Genomic DNA, 15,512 nt, shown 5'->3' on the forward strand with positions numbered 1-15,512 from the left:
TAATGGGCCGCATTATTGTAAGTATAAATACACTTGGCATTTCTAAAGTGCCATGCACCTACTAAAAAAGTATCTGTGCTTTAAATGCCTCCTTCTGTTCATTTATATTTTAAGAGAAAGCAGCAAAGTAAAAGAACTTCTGGGAATTCTAACATTTTAAAATAAGTTTTAATGAAAATTTAAAATTTGTAAACTTAAGGTTTTAACTAATCCAAAAAAATTGTCAGTCCACTCTAGATTTATGTCTCCATAGTTTATCACTTTGACATTTAGATTGACTCTAAGGATGTATATTTCTGTTACATAGCAGGTTATCAAAATTCACATTGAGAGTAGGTGTCTCCTGGCATGGTAATAATTGAATGAGCCAACCAAATGAAGTATTCATTTCTTAATTATTTTGTCATATATGGTTTATCATCACTTTAATTTTAATAAATATTAAAATTATAAATATAAATTTAGTATAAATTTAAAGGGTTTATAAATAGACCCTTTAAAGTGGAGGCTATGTTAAGTTAAAAGAAGGCTACTGGTGAATCATAAAATCTATCCCTTCTGACTGGAGACCATACAACAAAAATTAGCAGACATATCAGTATAATTGGTGAACTGATGCAGAAACATGAAATTGTTAACATAAAGGAAGAGGGCAGCCATCTGTACAGAAATGAAACATGACAAAACCACCACTGTGAGAAAATATTGTGTTGCTCATGAAATCCTGTCTGTGTTATCTAGCTAGGAAAGTTCCAACAAACTGTTATATGTAAATGGATAGGTAGGCCTAAATATTAAAGGGGTAAGTAGTTGTATCAACAGCTATATAGTGATTGAAAATAGATCATATTAATACAACTTAAAATATTTTAAGAAAAGTAGATACTGTTATATTTTGACAAGGAGGCATGGCTAATGCAAAGTTTAAGACCACCAAGCACCTTTGACTGAGTCTCAAGCTAATCTGAATTTATTTAAAAATAAGAAGAGTTTCTGTTCAGATGTCAGAGTGTCCAAACTGTTAACACACAATCCACATATAGAGGCTACCCAGTGTTCCCCAGTTGCCTACTTCATAGACATTATCTCAGCATACAGGAGGAGAAAGTTCATATCTGTAATTTGAGAGGATAGAAATTCAATTCAAACTATGATTATCATGGTAGTTAATAAACATGAAAGTTGTTAGAAAAAATAAAGCTTCATCCAGTATTCTCATAAAAGTAAAACAAATGCAGGACACTTTTAATGAAGCTTTAAAAATATTTCTATTCCTCAGGCTATTCACCATTTTTATCTCTTCAGTTCTTTCAGATAGGAACAATTCTGGGTCAGAGTTTTTGACTGTGGAGTGGCAACCTCATCCCTCACTCACTTGATGCCCTGTCTTTCTGTAGGGCATTTCATCTAAGGTCCCTCCCTTTGAGTCCTGAGAGTCTCTCACCTGCCAGGTCTCTTGTACATTCTAGAGGGTCACAACACATCCTATCTCCAGAGGTTTCCAATTGCCATTCTTTCTGCTGGCCCTCAGGGCTTCAGTCATGTTCCCCCGACCCAATACCTGATCATATTTTTCTCTTTCCCTCCTTGTCCCATTTCCCACCCAGATCCCTCCCTCCCTCATCCTGTGCTTGTCTTCTCCTTCCTCTCATGTGGAATTGAGGCATCCTCACGTGGGCTCTTCTGCTTGTTAACCTTTTTGAGTTCTGTGGATTGTATTTTGGGTATTCTGTACATTTTTTGGCTAATATCCACTTATTAGTGAGTACCTAGCATGCAGGTCCTTTTGAGTCTGAGTTACTTCACTCAGGATAATATTTTCTAGTTCTATCCATTTGCCTGCAAAACTCAGGATATCCTCATTCTTAATAGCTGACAAGCCCAAGTTGGGATCCTGCTCAAGGAGAGACCCCAAGGTCTGAAGCTATTACTGAAGCTATAGTGTGCTCAAAAAATAGAGTCTATCGTGACTGCCCTCTGAAAGACTCAACAAGCAGCTGAGTCAGATGCAGATATGTACACCCACCCAATGGACAGAAGCTGCTTGACCCCTCTGGTTGAATTTTAATAAAGCTGGAAGAAGCTGAGGAGGAGACCCCCCACCCCCGTAGGAGGACCAGTAGTCTCAACTAACCCGGATCCCTGAGATGTTAAATGTTATCCCCCTTTCCAGTTTCCCCTCTGGAAACCCTATAGCCCATCCCCCATCCCCTGCCTCCATGAGGGTGCTCCCCCATTCATCCACCCACTCTCTCCTGCCTCCCTGCCCTGGCATTACCCTACACTGGGATATCAAGCCTTCACAGGACCAAGGGCCTCTCTTCCCACTGATGACCAACAAGGCCATCCTCTGCTACATGTGCAACTGGAAACATGGGTCATTCCTTGTGTACTCTTTGATTGGTGGTTTAGTCCTAGGAGCTCTGGGGTGTATCTGGTTGGTTGATATTGTAGTTCATCCTATGAGGAACCCCCTCAGCTACTTCTGTCCTTTCCTTAACTACTCCACTAGGAACCCTGTCCTCAATCCAATGGTTAGCTGCAAGCTGTTGATGTAGGCTAAAAGGTTGTAAAATGTCATTAATTCACAAAATAAATATTGACAATTTTTGAACCTAGGATTGGTGTGTGTTTTTGTTGCGGTAACACAGCAATACAACATTGATATCATGTGGTATAATTTTGTGTCTTCCAAATTTATATTTCTTTGTCAATATTTAGTTCATCATTTTACAGATTGTAATTCTGTAATGGTGAGGTAATTCATATCTTGAACATAGTGCTAAGACTTTTGCTTAAAAATCGATCTTCCAAATGTTTGTATTTTCTTGCATTCATCATATTTATAGTCCCAATGTTACTACAATAAATTCTTAATATTGCAGTTTGGTTAGCTTTATCACTTATTAAGAATTACCCTCCCACACCATCCCTCTTCATTACCATATAAAAATTTCTTATTGATTTAATTGGAAATTTAAATTTGTGATTGCTAATTAAATTGATTGCATCAATTCAAAAATTATTCCCCTGTTCTTAGTCAGTGACTGTGCAGCATCAAACATCTGGATAAAAAGAGAACAATTCATGCAGTCATAGAAGATTTGAATTGTCTCAGTCAGCAGACCAAACCTCTATATGATTAAAGGAATGATTTGGGGTTTATTAATCAAGTGTAACAAATCAAACCAAACTTTTTATCATAAAAATTTCATAATAAGATTAACTTGATGATTTTATTAGTTTGTGCACTATCATATTTTTCTCCCCATTTGATTCAAAACTTATATTAATATAGGTTTATCCAGGAAATCCTCCATGCTTATGCAAATTATGGAAATATGGCATTTCCTATTCTTAACTCATGAGTTCTTAGTGTAGTTAGATCAGTTGAATTTGAATCAGATATTAACTTTAACCACAATAGAGTTTGAAAGGACCTCCTAGGAGAGAAAAAAAGTTTTCTAGATATGAGAGAAGTGAGGAAGAGTTGGTGAAAGGATTAAGGGCCCCAAGGGGGATAAGAACTCCACAAGAAGACAAACAGAGTCAATTCACCTGGACCCATGAAAACTCTCAGAGTCTAAACTAACCACAGAATATACACAGGCTGGACCTAGGATCCTGGCACATATATAGCAGACGTGCAGCTCAGTCTTCATGTGGGTCCCAAACAACTGGGGAAGAGTCTTTGACTAAAGCTCTTGCCTGTTTGTAGAATACATACCCAACTCTGCTGTCTTGTCTGGTCTCCATAGGAGAACAAGTGTCTAGCCTTACAGAGACTTGATGTGCCAGGGTGGTGGTGAAGGGTACCCAATGGGGGCTTCACTCTTTCAGAGAAGATGAAGTGAAGGTGAGGACTGTTATAAGAGGTACCAGGATGAAGAACAGTGGTCTGGATATACAGTGAATGAATATAAATAAATAAGCAAACAAAACAAACAAACTTAGTGAGCCTCCTTTCGAGAAAACTATTTTTTTCTATGTGAATATCAGTTTCAGAAAACTTCTTTGTTAGTGGTAGGAGTTCATGTCCATAGTCTCTAAATTCCTATGTGTCTTATTATTTTTCCTCTCTCAAGTGATCTAGCCTCTTTTTACTTATTACTTTTTAATTTTTTTTACTTATTTTTAATTTTCTTTGCTTATTTAATATAAATTGCTATTTTATATTTGGGTTCTGTTATCCTACCTTCTGCTTTCTTCATTCTTCTCATAAAGCTTTCCCTTGAATTTTCTAACTGGGATATGGAGTTTTACAATTCCATCTCCATTTCAGTTTGTGTTATCTTTGATGTTTTGATATCTTTATGGAATTAATTTTTTAAATCCAAATTTGTTTTTATTTTTCATTCAGGAGTGGATTTATATTTTCTTGGACCCTTCTATAGCATTGATTGTCATGTTAATGAAGTTAAATGAAATGTTTCATTAACTTTATGATTATTGTTTAAATACTTTGTGTTCATTTAGGTAGTTTCCACTAAAGAACACTTGCAGAATACTAGTAAGGTTTGGGGGAGACATGCTGTTTTGTTGTTCCTGTTGTTTTTTGTTGGTGGTGGTGATGTTGTTGTGGGTCCTGATTTTTATTTTTCTCATTTGAACTAGGCATGTGACTTTGTTCCTTTGGTGTGTGTAAGATACAATAACGTGCCCTTCCTGAGATGGGGCAGGGGCAAGAAATGTGTCACCTGAAGTCAGATAGGTAAAGTTGATGGGTACGCTAAGTTAAACAAAGTAGATTCACAAATGAAGATGTTTAAAGGCCACTTGTCAGGATCTAGGTTTGTGATTTTGCATATACCAGTGTGTTGGAGAATGCAAAGACAAAGGGAAGAAGCCACTTACGGGGGAAGGTAGCTCACATGAGGGGTAGTATGCAGGCTACAGGTCTGGAATGAGGTTTGTAGGTTTGCAAATTGCAGAGGGTTGGAGAGAAAGGGGAGTGAAAGGAAGATATGACTTACCTAAGAAAGGCAGCTCCTAGACAGTGTTTGTTGGCCCTCATGGGTCTGAAAGTAGGATTGTGAGTTTGCAGATCAATTAAACATTTGTAGCAGGAACTATTTATTACAGTTCTACCACGAAGATTTTAAAAAAAATTCATGGAAAAGCTATCAATCTTTTCATTTCAATTTTTTAGGTGGAAGTGAATCATCCTGGGATAAAGAGAAGATACAATCTCCACTTGCTGCTCCTGGAGCTCAACATGGAATTGCTCATGCAGCTCTTGCTGGCCAGCCAGGCCTTGGTGGTGCTCCTACCCTCAATCCACTTCAGCAGAATCACCTTCTAAGCAATCGTACGTATATGATGCTGACAAAATTGGATGTGTTAAAAATACAAGTCAAGACTTTCTAGTTATCTTGGAATGGCAAAATTTAGCCCATTTCTCTTCAGCAAAGTATAAACAGTTCAAAACCACAGGAAGAAATAAAAAGTGACTTCTTTAAAAATAAAGAATTTATATCATATAGGTAACTGGGGAGGCAAAGCAGCAGAAAAAAAGGATGTTAGTATGTGTGAGGTTGCTAAACAGAATATCAGCAAGGATCATATTGGCTTGGATTTCAAATTCCGTTTTTACAAAATTATGTAATTGTGTTACGTTGCTGAAGTCACCAAGAGGGTACAATTCTCAATTTATCCACCTATAGGAAACAGTAGAAATATACCTATTTCAGGTTAATATGAGTGCTAAAAATTGACAAAGGTAACTATATTAATAATTACTTGCATGGAATAATTGTTATATAAATTAAAATGATTAATAGTGCTTTGGATATGAATATGGATGATTTGTACAAATTTCTGTTTAGGTGATCTCTACAAGGGATTAAAGTACTGTTAAAACTTTCTGCTGTAAAATAGATCTTTCATTCATTAACTTAGGTAAAGTACTGCATTTCTTGTAAACAAGAGTTCCTGGAGGAGAGGTCCATTATTCCTTTTCCTAGGAATTTTTATTCCCCTATTGAACCCTGGGGTAGAAGCAATAGAAGAATTTTGAAATAATTACCCCTCATAATATACCATCACTAGAATAAGGACTTTATACAATAGAAGTTTGTTATAGCTAAAGGAACCAAAAGTTTCAGGTACCATGTATTTTGAATTTCCTAGGGAGAAAAACAATATCTGGTGTTCAGACACAAGAACATTGGAGGAAACAGGAGGAAAATTGAATGCCACCGATTACAAACTTAATTTAGTCTAACTCAAATCTTGCTCAACCTAAACCATTTCCCTAAAGACAGTGTTTTCAGCTGTTATGTACCTGAGAAATCAGATGCTTTCAACCAGCAAGCAGAAAACACAGCTCATGAAAAGATGATTCAAATACATCCCAAGGATTGATGCAATATCTCAAGTTCTTGAGAATATATGTCTACCTCCCCAGGTCACATGACAAACCTGAGCCCCATAGTGGGTCTATAATCTAAGCAGTCCATGGGATGAAGCCAGAGGAACTTGGATCCCTGAAATTCTTCTGAAGCCAGTCTAATAGAATTAGTGAGTTCTAGGGTCAGTAAAAAGTCGTGCTTCAAAAACTGGTTAAGATATATTAAAGAAAGCAGTATATTTTGACCTCTGGTCTGAAATATACATGTACAAGCACATCTGCACATACATATACATAAAATAAGATTAAATGTGGTCTAAAGAGACAAAGGAAACATCAATACTGATTCATTTATAAAAGCTATTTTAGAATCACCCACTGACAATTTAAAATGCCTGATGAATGTGCTGAATTAATCAAAATGTGGCACAACATATGAAAACACAGACTATGTAGACATAGATTAAAAACCCAAAAGGAGTAAATAGATACATTAGACAAGAAAAAGGTCCCCATTACATTATGATGAATAACTTTTATTGAATAATGTGCAATTTCTGAACCTGAAATTAGTCAATAGAAATTTCCCAAATGAAAAATGAGTTTATGTCAATACTTTGCAAATTATTCCACAAAAGAGACAGAAAGAACAATGCTAAATTTGTTTTATGAGTCCCCAATGACTTTGATACTCAAACCACATAAAGACCCATCAAAGAAAGAATCATACCCAATTTTTTCTTATGAACAAAGATACAAAATTCTCCATAAAATGCATACAAATCAAGCCCAAGAACACATATAGCCAATAATGATCACTGAGGCATCACCCCAGAGGCAAGTGGGTCAATAAATGTCATCAACCATTAAAACAAACTGAAAGACAAAAACCACACGATCATCTAATTATTTGCATAAAGAGCCTTTGACAAAATCTTCCACACCATCATGATAAAACTCCTGGAGAGATTAGATATACAAGGGACATTCCAGGAGACAATAAAGGCCGCATAGAGCAAGTTCAGAGACAATATTACTTTCAATGGAGAGAAACTTCAAAGAAATTTCAGTTAAGTTAGGAAAAGGACAAGGCTGTCCACTTTCACCCTACCTATTCAATATAATACTTGAAGTCTCAGTTAGAGCAATAAGACAATTAAAGAAGATTAAAAAGATATGAATTGGAAAGGAAGAAGTCAAAGTATTATTTGCTAATGATATAAAAGTATACTTAAGTGACCACAAAACTTATACCAGGGACCACCTACAACTGATGCACACCTTCAGTGAAGTGGCTGAATACATGATTACTTTTATAAATGTTCAGTAGCCTTCTTTTATATAAATGACAAATGAATTGAGCAATAAAGAATGGAAACAACAATCTTCACCATAACCTCAAATAATATAAAATATCTTGTGGTAACTTGTTTGACCTAGTCTTTGAAGAATGAAGTTGAAGAAAATATCATAAGATGGAAAGATTTCCCATGTTCATGGATTGGTAGGATTAACATAAAAACTCAACAAAAGCATTATATATTAGATACATTATATATATATATGTGTGTGTGTGTGTGTGTGTGTGTGTGTGTGTGTCTGTGTATGTATGTATATATATTAGATATAAACCCAATCAAAAGAAAATATCAAGAGAATTCTTGATAGATCTTAAAACGATAATATTTAGCGTCCTATGCAAACACACACACACACACACACACACACACACACACACACACACACACACACACACAAAGGATGGTTCCAATAATTCTAAATAGTAAAAATAATTTTTAGAAGTATCATCATTGCTGACCTAAAATTGTACTACAGATATATAATAATAAACAAAACAAAGGTACTGGAAACCAGACACTTTTATCAATGGAATCAGAATAAGGGCCCCAACATTATTCCATGTACCTTTGGACACTTGATTTTGATAAACAAAAATAAGCACTGCTCAAATTGGATGGCCAAACATACATAGAAGAATCTAAATAGGTCCATAATTACCACCCTGAACAAATGTATAAACGTAAATCAGATAAACTAAATCTAACAGAAGAAAAGTATAGGATAATCCTGAGCACACAGGTACAACAATTAAAACTTTCTGAACAGAACACCATTAGTAAGGCACTGTTATTAAAAATTAATGAATGGGACCTCATGAAATTGATGAATGACATTATAATTCAGACAAGGTGGCAGCTTACAGAAGGAGGAATGGTTTTTTGTTTGTTTTTTTTTTTTTTTTACCAAATCCAAATCTGATACAGAACTAGTATCCAAAATATAGAAAGAACTCAAAGAACTCAAAATAAATAAGAAAATTGAACCTGGGGTACAGACCTAAGCACAAAATTTCCCCAAAGAAGAAGGTAAATGTCTGTGTGATACTTAAAGAAATGTTCAACAACATCAGCGACAAGAGACTCATTGGTTCTGAAAGCACCATCTGTTGATAAGAGAAAACCAGAACTGAATTACATCTAATTGAGCTGTTGGCGAAAGTGTTCCATGAGAATCTCTGGTTAAGGATGTTGACAAGATCACAGATTATTCTCTATAATTTAATGGCAAAGCCCTATTGCTGAAGACAACATTCAGACATCTCAATGAACATAGATAAGTTGAGCTAGTGCCTACAGAGCGCATTCACCCCTATATGCTTATAACTTTGTTATAGGAGGTACTCCACAAGTTAACAAAGGAGAAACATAAATAACAATGGACCCATAAACCGTTTGATTTAAAATGGTGATCTGTCTGCAAGATATGTTAGGGGATGGTCGTACAAAACTTGTGGGAGTAACCAACCACCAACCTTTCTCTAATTTAACTTAAGGCCTGCTCCACAAGATGGAACCCATACCTGACACTACTCAGGTAACGATGAACATGAGACTAGATAGCCTGCACATAGGATAAAACCAAGTATCACTGATCTAGTCAATGATAACACAAAAGTCATAGCAATGAAATGTCTCCTAGTGACATTTTGCTATACTCATATATCAGTGGCTTGATCATCCATCATCACAAAAACTTCCTCATGTAGCAGATGGGAGCAAACAGACTCACAGGCAACATTATGCAGATAACGAGAAACCTTGGAATACTGAGCTAATATCTCCATCAATCCTTCCCCTCGGGGCTCAGGGAACACTGTGGAAGAGGAAGCAAAATAGCTGTCTGTTGCGAATTTATTATGTCTTAGAATTTATAGTTTTTAGGGGGATTACAAAGTGTACAAAATAGTGGGTCTCTGCATCTGTATCTGTGTCTTATATAATTTCTTAGACTCTTTTCCATTGGTTTTCCCTAGTACTATAAGTTTTTGTTTTATCTTATTAAGTTATATTTTTAATATTTAAAAATTTCCAATTGAAAAAGAAGTCATAGCTTATTTATGTAAGAAATATTCTAGAAATAATAACATGCAATCAAAAAATAAATAAAATATAAATGGTAAACTATTTGATTCCTGTCACTTAGTTGACTGTGTGAACCTGGGAGAGTGGGGCCTTAAAATGAGACAGACTAAAGTCTTATATAATAACCAACTTTATTCAGGGTATCATACAATTTATATTCTAAGAGTTAGGCAAAATCATATGAGAAAAGTTCACTGGAGTTCAAATTGTATACACTCACAAAGGCCAGGGCACGTGAGTTTAGACTATATATATTCAAGAGGACAACTTGTGCTCAGAGCCATCATTGTGAATAGTAATAGGTTAGATAATGGGTAATCTAAGGTAAACCCACTTCTGTTTATTATACCTGGGAGCAACACAAAGGCACATTTGAAGAACAACCCTTGTTATGGAGAAATGGATTACAGGACTTTTTTCTTGTTACTTGGACTTTTCTCATAAGCATTCAGAAATCTCCTCATGTAGCTTCTTCATTCATAGATCATGTTTGAACAATGACAGAATTTTTCTAAAATCATTGAAAAAGAAAGAAAACATGTACATGTCAAAAGTGCACTAATATGTTAAATTCCAAAGCATTCCACAAACTTCTGTATCATTCAAATTGAAAAAAAAATAAGGCAGAGAAAATGCAAGAAAAGTGTGGCACTGTTGTCACAGACCTGATGGGTTGGGGAGCACCCTCTCAGAAGCAAAGGGGAGGGGAAATGGAGTTAGGAACTTGTTGACAAGGGACCACGAAGGGGGGCAGCATCTGGAATGTAAATAAAGTAATTAATTAAAATATACTTTTTATATGACACTTGTACAATCCATATACTTATATAGTAATGTTTCCAACTACATTTAGATGAGTTCTAAATCTACATGAAAACCTCTCCAGAAATAGGCCAGTTTCTCCAAACCAAAGCTATTAGCTATAAATTCATACTAATATGAGCAATGTGAGAATTGTGTGTGTGTGTGAGCGTGTGTGTGTGCGTGTGTGTGTGTGTGTGTGCGTGTGTGTGTGCGTGCGCGTGTGTGTGTGGGGTGTGTGTGTGTGTGTGTGCTGTAACTAGAGAAATAGAGTTCATGGATTTGAGAGAAAATTGAGAGATATGGGAGGACTTTGGAGAGTTGAGAGGAGAGTAGAAGTATTATAGGTGTTTCTCAGCCATTCGGCATTCCTCAGCTGTGAATTCTTTGTTTAGCTCTGAGCCCCATTTTTTAATAGGGTTATTTGTCTCCCTGCGGTCTAACTTCTTGAGTTCTTTGTATATTTTGGATATAAGGCCTCTATCTGTTGTAGGATTGGTAAAGATCTTTTCCCAATCTGTTGGTTGCTGTGTTGTCCTAACCACAGTGTCCTTTGCCTTACAGAAGCTTTGCAGTTTTATGAGATCCCATTTGTCGATTCTTGATCTTAGAGCATAAGCCACTGGTGTTTTGTTCAGGAAATTTTTTCCAGTGCCCATGTGTTCGGGATGCTGCCCTAGTTTTTCTTCTATTAGTTTGAGTGTATCTGGTTTGATGTGGAGGTCCTTTATCCACTTGGACTTAAGCTTTGTACAGGGTGATAAGGATGGATCGATCTGCATTCTTCTACATGTTGACCTCCAGTTGAAACAGCACCATTTGCTGAAAATGCTATCTTTTTTCCATTTGATGGTTTTGGCTCCTTTGTCAAAAATCAAGTGCCCATAGGTGTGTGGGTTCATTTCTGGGTCTTCAACTCTGTTCCACTGGTCTATCTGTCTGTCTCTGTACCAGTACCATGCAGTTTTTATCACTATTGCTCTGTAATACTGCTTGAGTTCAGGGATAGTGATTCCTCCTGAAGTCCTTTTATAGTTGAGGATAGTTTTAGCTATCCTGGGTTTTTTTTTATTCCAGATGAATTTGCAAATTGTTCTAACTCTTTGAAGAAATGGATTGGTATTATGATGGAGATTGCATTGAATCTGTAGATCGCTTTTGGTAAAATGGCCATTTTTACTATATTAATCCTGCCAATCCATGAGCATGGGAGATCTTTCTATCTTCTGAGGTCTTCTTCAATTTCTTTCTTCAGCGTCTTGAAGTTCTTATTGTACCCATCTTTTACTTGCTTGGTTAAAGTCATACCGAGGTACTTTATATTATTTGGGTCTATTATGAAGGGTGCCGTTTCCCTAATTTCTTTCTTGGCTTGTTTCTCTTTTGTATAGAGGAAGGCTACTGATTTGTTTGAGTTAATTTTATACCCAGCCACACCTAAAGAAATGTTCAACATCTTTAGTCATAAGGGAAATGCAAATCAAAACAACCCTGAAATTTCACCTCACACCAGTGAGAATGGCTAAGATCAAAAACTCAGGTGACAGCAAATGCTGGCGAGGATGTGGAGAAAGAGGAAAACTCCTCCATTGTTGGTGGGATTGCAGACTGGTTCAACCATTCTGGAAATCAGTCTGGAGGTTTCTCAGAAAATTGGACATTGAACTGCCTGAGGATCCAGCTATACCTCTCTTGGGCATATACCCAAAAGATGCCCCAACATATAAAAAAGACACGTGCTCCACTACGTTCATCGCAGCCTTATTTATAATAGCCAGAAGCTGGAAAGAATCCAGATGCCCTTCAACAGAGGAATGGATACAGAAAATGTGGTACATCTACACAATGGAATATTACTCAGCTATCAAAAACAATGACTTTATGAAATTCGTAGGCAAATGGTTGGAACTGGAAAATATCATCCTGAGTGAGGTAACCCAATCACAGAAAAACACACATGGTATGCACTCATTGATAACTGGCTATTAGCCAAAATGCTTGAATTACCCTAGATACCTAGAACACATGAAACTCAAGACGGATGATCAAAATGTGAATGCTTCACTCCTTCTTTAAAAGGGGAATAAGAATACCCTTGGCAGGGAATAGAGAGGCAAAGATTAAAACAGAGACAGAAGGAACACCCATTCAGAGCCTGCCCCACATGTGACCCATACATATACAGCCACCCAATTAGACAAGGTGGATGAAGCAAAGAAGTGCAGGCAGACAGGAGCCCGATGTAGATCTCTCATGAGAGACACAGCCAGAATACAGCAAATACAGAGGTGAATGCCAGCAGCAAGCCACTGAACTGAGAACAGGACCCCCGTTGAAGGAATCAGAGAAAGAACTGGAAGAGCTTGAAGGGGCTCGAGACCCCATATGAACAACAATGCCAAGCAACCAGAGCTTCCAGGGACTAAGCCACTACCTAAAGACTATACATGGACTGACCCTGGACTCTGACCTCATAGGTACCATTGAATATCCTAGTAAGAGCACCAGTGGAAGGGGAAGCCCTGGGTCCTGCTAAGACTGAATGTGATTGTTGGGGGGGGAGGGCGGCAATGGGGGGAGGATGGGGAGGGGAACATCCATAAAGAAGGGGAGGGGGAGGGATTAGGGGGATGTTGGCCTGTAAACCAGGAAAGGGAATAACACTCGCAATGTAAATAAGAAATACTCAAGTTAAAAAAAATAAAAGAAAAAAATAAGTATTATAAAAACAGAACTCATATATGAAGTTCTCAAAATATCATTAAATAGAAAATGATCCAAGTGAAATAATAAACTTATCTGTAAGTGACATATGAGAGAGAGGAGAGACTAGGGAAAGTAAGGAATGAAATTGTTATACATTGTATATAAATTGTTCCACTAAAACCTAGCAAGGGAGTAAAAGATGGAAGATGAGGTAAAAGATTAAGAAATCATGAAAACAACAAAGAAAAATAGGTGCATAACCTACTTAAATTAGTTTAATAACCACTTTTCAAGGAAATGGTCTGAATCAGCCAATTAAATGATAGTGTGTATCCTAATAGCATCCAACATGAATGAGGTTTTGTTTTTTTATTTGTTTGTTTTTTTGTTTGTTTTTTTGCTTTCAGTTGAAGGTAAACTTGTGAACTTGCTTTTTTTAAACTATGTACTGACTTGGCAAAATGCATCAAAACTAAGAGCAGCCACCAACAATATAATAAAAAACAAAAATAATAAAGATTGATAAAAAGAAGCCAATATATGCTTTCTAAGAGAAACTCATTTAAAACACAAATATTTAGTAATAGCAAGGGCGAGAGTAATAACTACCATGCAGAAGAAATAAAAAAAAAGCTGAAGTAACTATATTAGTTTCCAAAAGCCAACTTCAGAGTAACCACAATTAAATTATCAATTTCACTTAAAATGACATAACTTATCTTCCAGTACTTGCACCAGATAACAGTGCTAAATTATGTGAGAACTGATATAATTCAGAGGAAATGAATAAATGTACTCTTGAATCTTTTATCACTTACCTAGAAGTAATTGTCACATCTAGAAGATGGGCATAATTGAACTGAGCAGAAGAATTAAACAACTGAATTACTTTATTCAATAGTATAATAATACATATTCTTAAATTCACAGGGGACATCACCAATATGGACCATAAAATCCATATTAACAAATTTAAAGATAAAATAAAACTTATCAAATGAATTCTTCAGGAAACAGTGTCTGTTCTATTACATGTGAACAACTACTTATCATAGTGGAAACCTATGGATTGGTTTCCACATTTTCTAAGATTAGACAGTGAGTCCTCTTACCATCCAGGTCTCTTTGCCAAAAAATTGCATTATTGGAGACATGAGAGTACATATATATCAACGGGCATGTTACTGGTTATTCACACTACTTCAGATTTCAGTGTTCTGGCTTCTGAGAATATTCAGAAGCATGGTATGCCATGCTTCCTATTTAAAACACAATGTGCCAGGTAGATTGACCACCAGTGTGTGCCCGAATTTTCTTGTACAAAAAGATAAATCAAATGAATCCAAAGTAACGTCAAAGGAATCAATAAATAATTTTGCACTAATAGATGAAATTAAAAACAGAACATCAGTTTAAATGAAGAATAGAAGTACTTCTTTAATGAGATCAGTAACATAATCCTCTTAGCAGGTTAAGAAAAGGAAGAGAGAGAGACATGTTTTTCTAACATCAGAAAAAGGGTATAACATTTGAAATGCAAATACATAAAATATCCAACAAAAATAAAATTTAAAAAAAGAAAATGCTTTGATACTGGGTAAAATTGAAATCAGCAAAGTCACTTTAGAAGTCATTTTTGGCCCATCTTAAAAACCAAATAAATTTTTTCATACTAATTAATGTGAAACATGTACCAATACAAACACCTACACATTAAAGCTTAGGATAACATTGTTATTGCTAAATATTGAAAGAAAGCAAGATGTACTTAAATAGGTAAATAGGCCAAAAAACTATGACCATAAATTGTTATGGAACAATTAAAGTAAAAATATATGACCTTTTCTGATTGGTATAAGGTAAAATCTCAGGGTCATTTTAATTTGCATTTCTCTGATGACTAAGAACTGTGAACATTTTTTAAATAAGTGCTTCTGTGAACATTTTTTTGATAAGTGCTTCTAGGCCATTTTAGATTCCACTGTTCTGAATTCTCTGTTCAGCTCTATACTCCATATTTTGATTGGGTTGTTTAGTGAATGGAAATATGAAACCTCTTGGGTTGAGAAGTGGGGAGAACCCTCTAGAAAGTACCAGAGACCTGGGAGGTAAGAGACTCTCGGGACTCAAAGGGAGGAACCTTAGATGAAATGTCCAACAATGGGAAAAGGGAACATGTAGAGTCCACCTCCAGTAGAAAGACAGGGAGGGCA

At 36.1% G+C, this 15,512-nt stretch overlaps 1 protein-coding gene across 50 annotated transcripts in view; it reads left to right on the forward strand.

The window, feature by feature from the left end:
- Dach2 (dachshund family transcription factor 2) overlaps positions 1-15,512 on the forward strand; it is a 563,517-nt gene that overhangs the window by 415,889 nt on the left and 132,116 nt on the right. For all 50 annotated transcript variants that reach the window (XM_087599387.1, XM_087599389.1, XM_087599396.1 and 47 more), the window contains 1 exon segment: positions 5,150-5,308. In XM_087599387.1, coding sequence (XP_087455513.1) covers positions 5,150-5,308 — 159 coding nt within the window.

This window comes from Rattus norvegicus, chromosome X (genome assembly GCF_021556685.1).
Source record: "Rattus norvegicus strain SHRSP/BbbUtx chromosome X, alternate assembly SHRSP_T2T, whole genome shotgun sequence".
In the NCBI taxonomy this organism is placed as follows: Eukaryota; Metazoa; Chordata; class Mammalia; order Rodentia; family Muridae; genus Rattus; species Rattus norvegicus.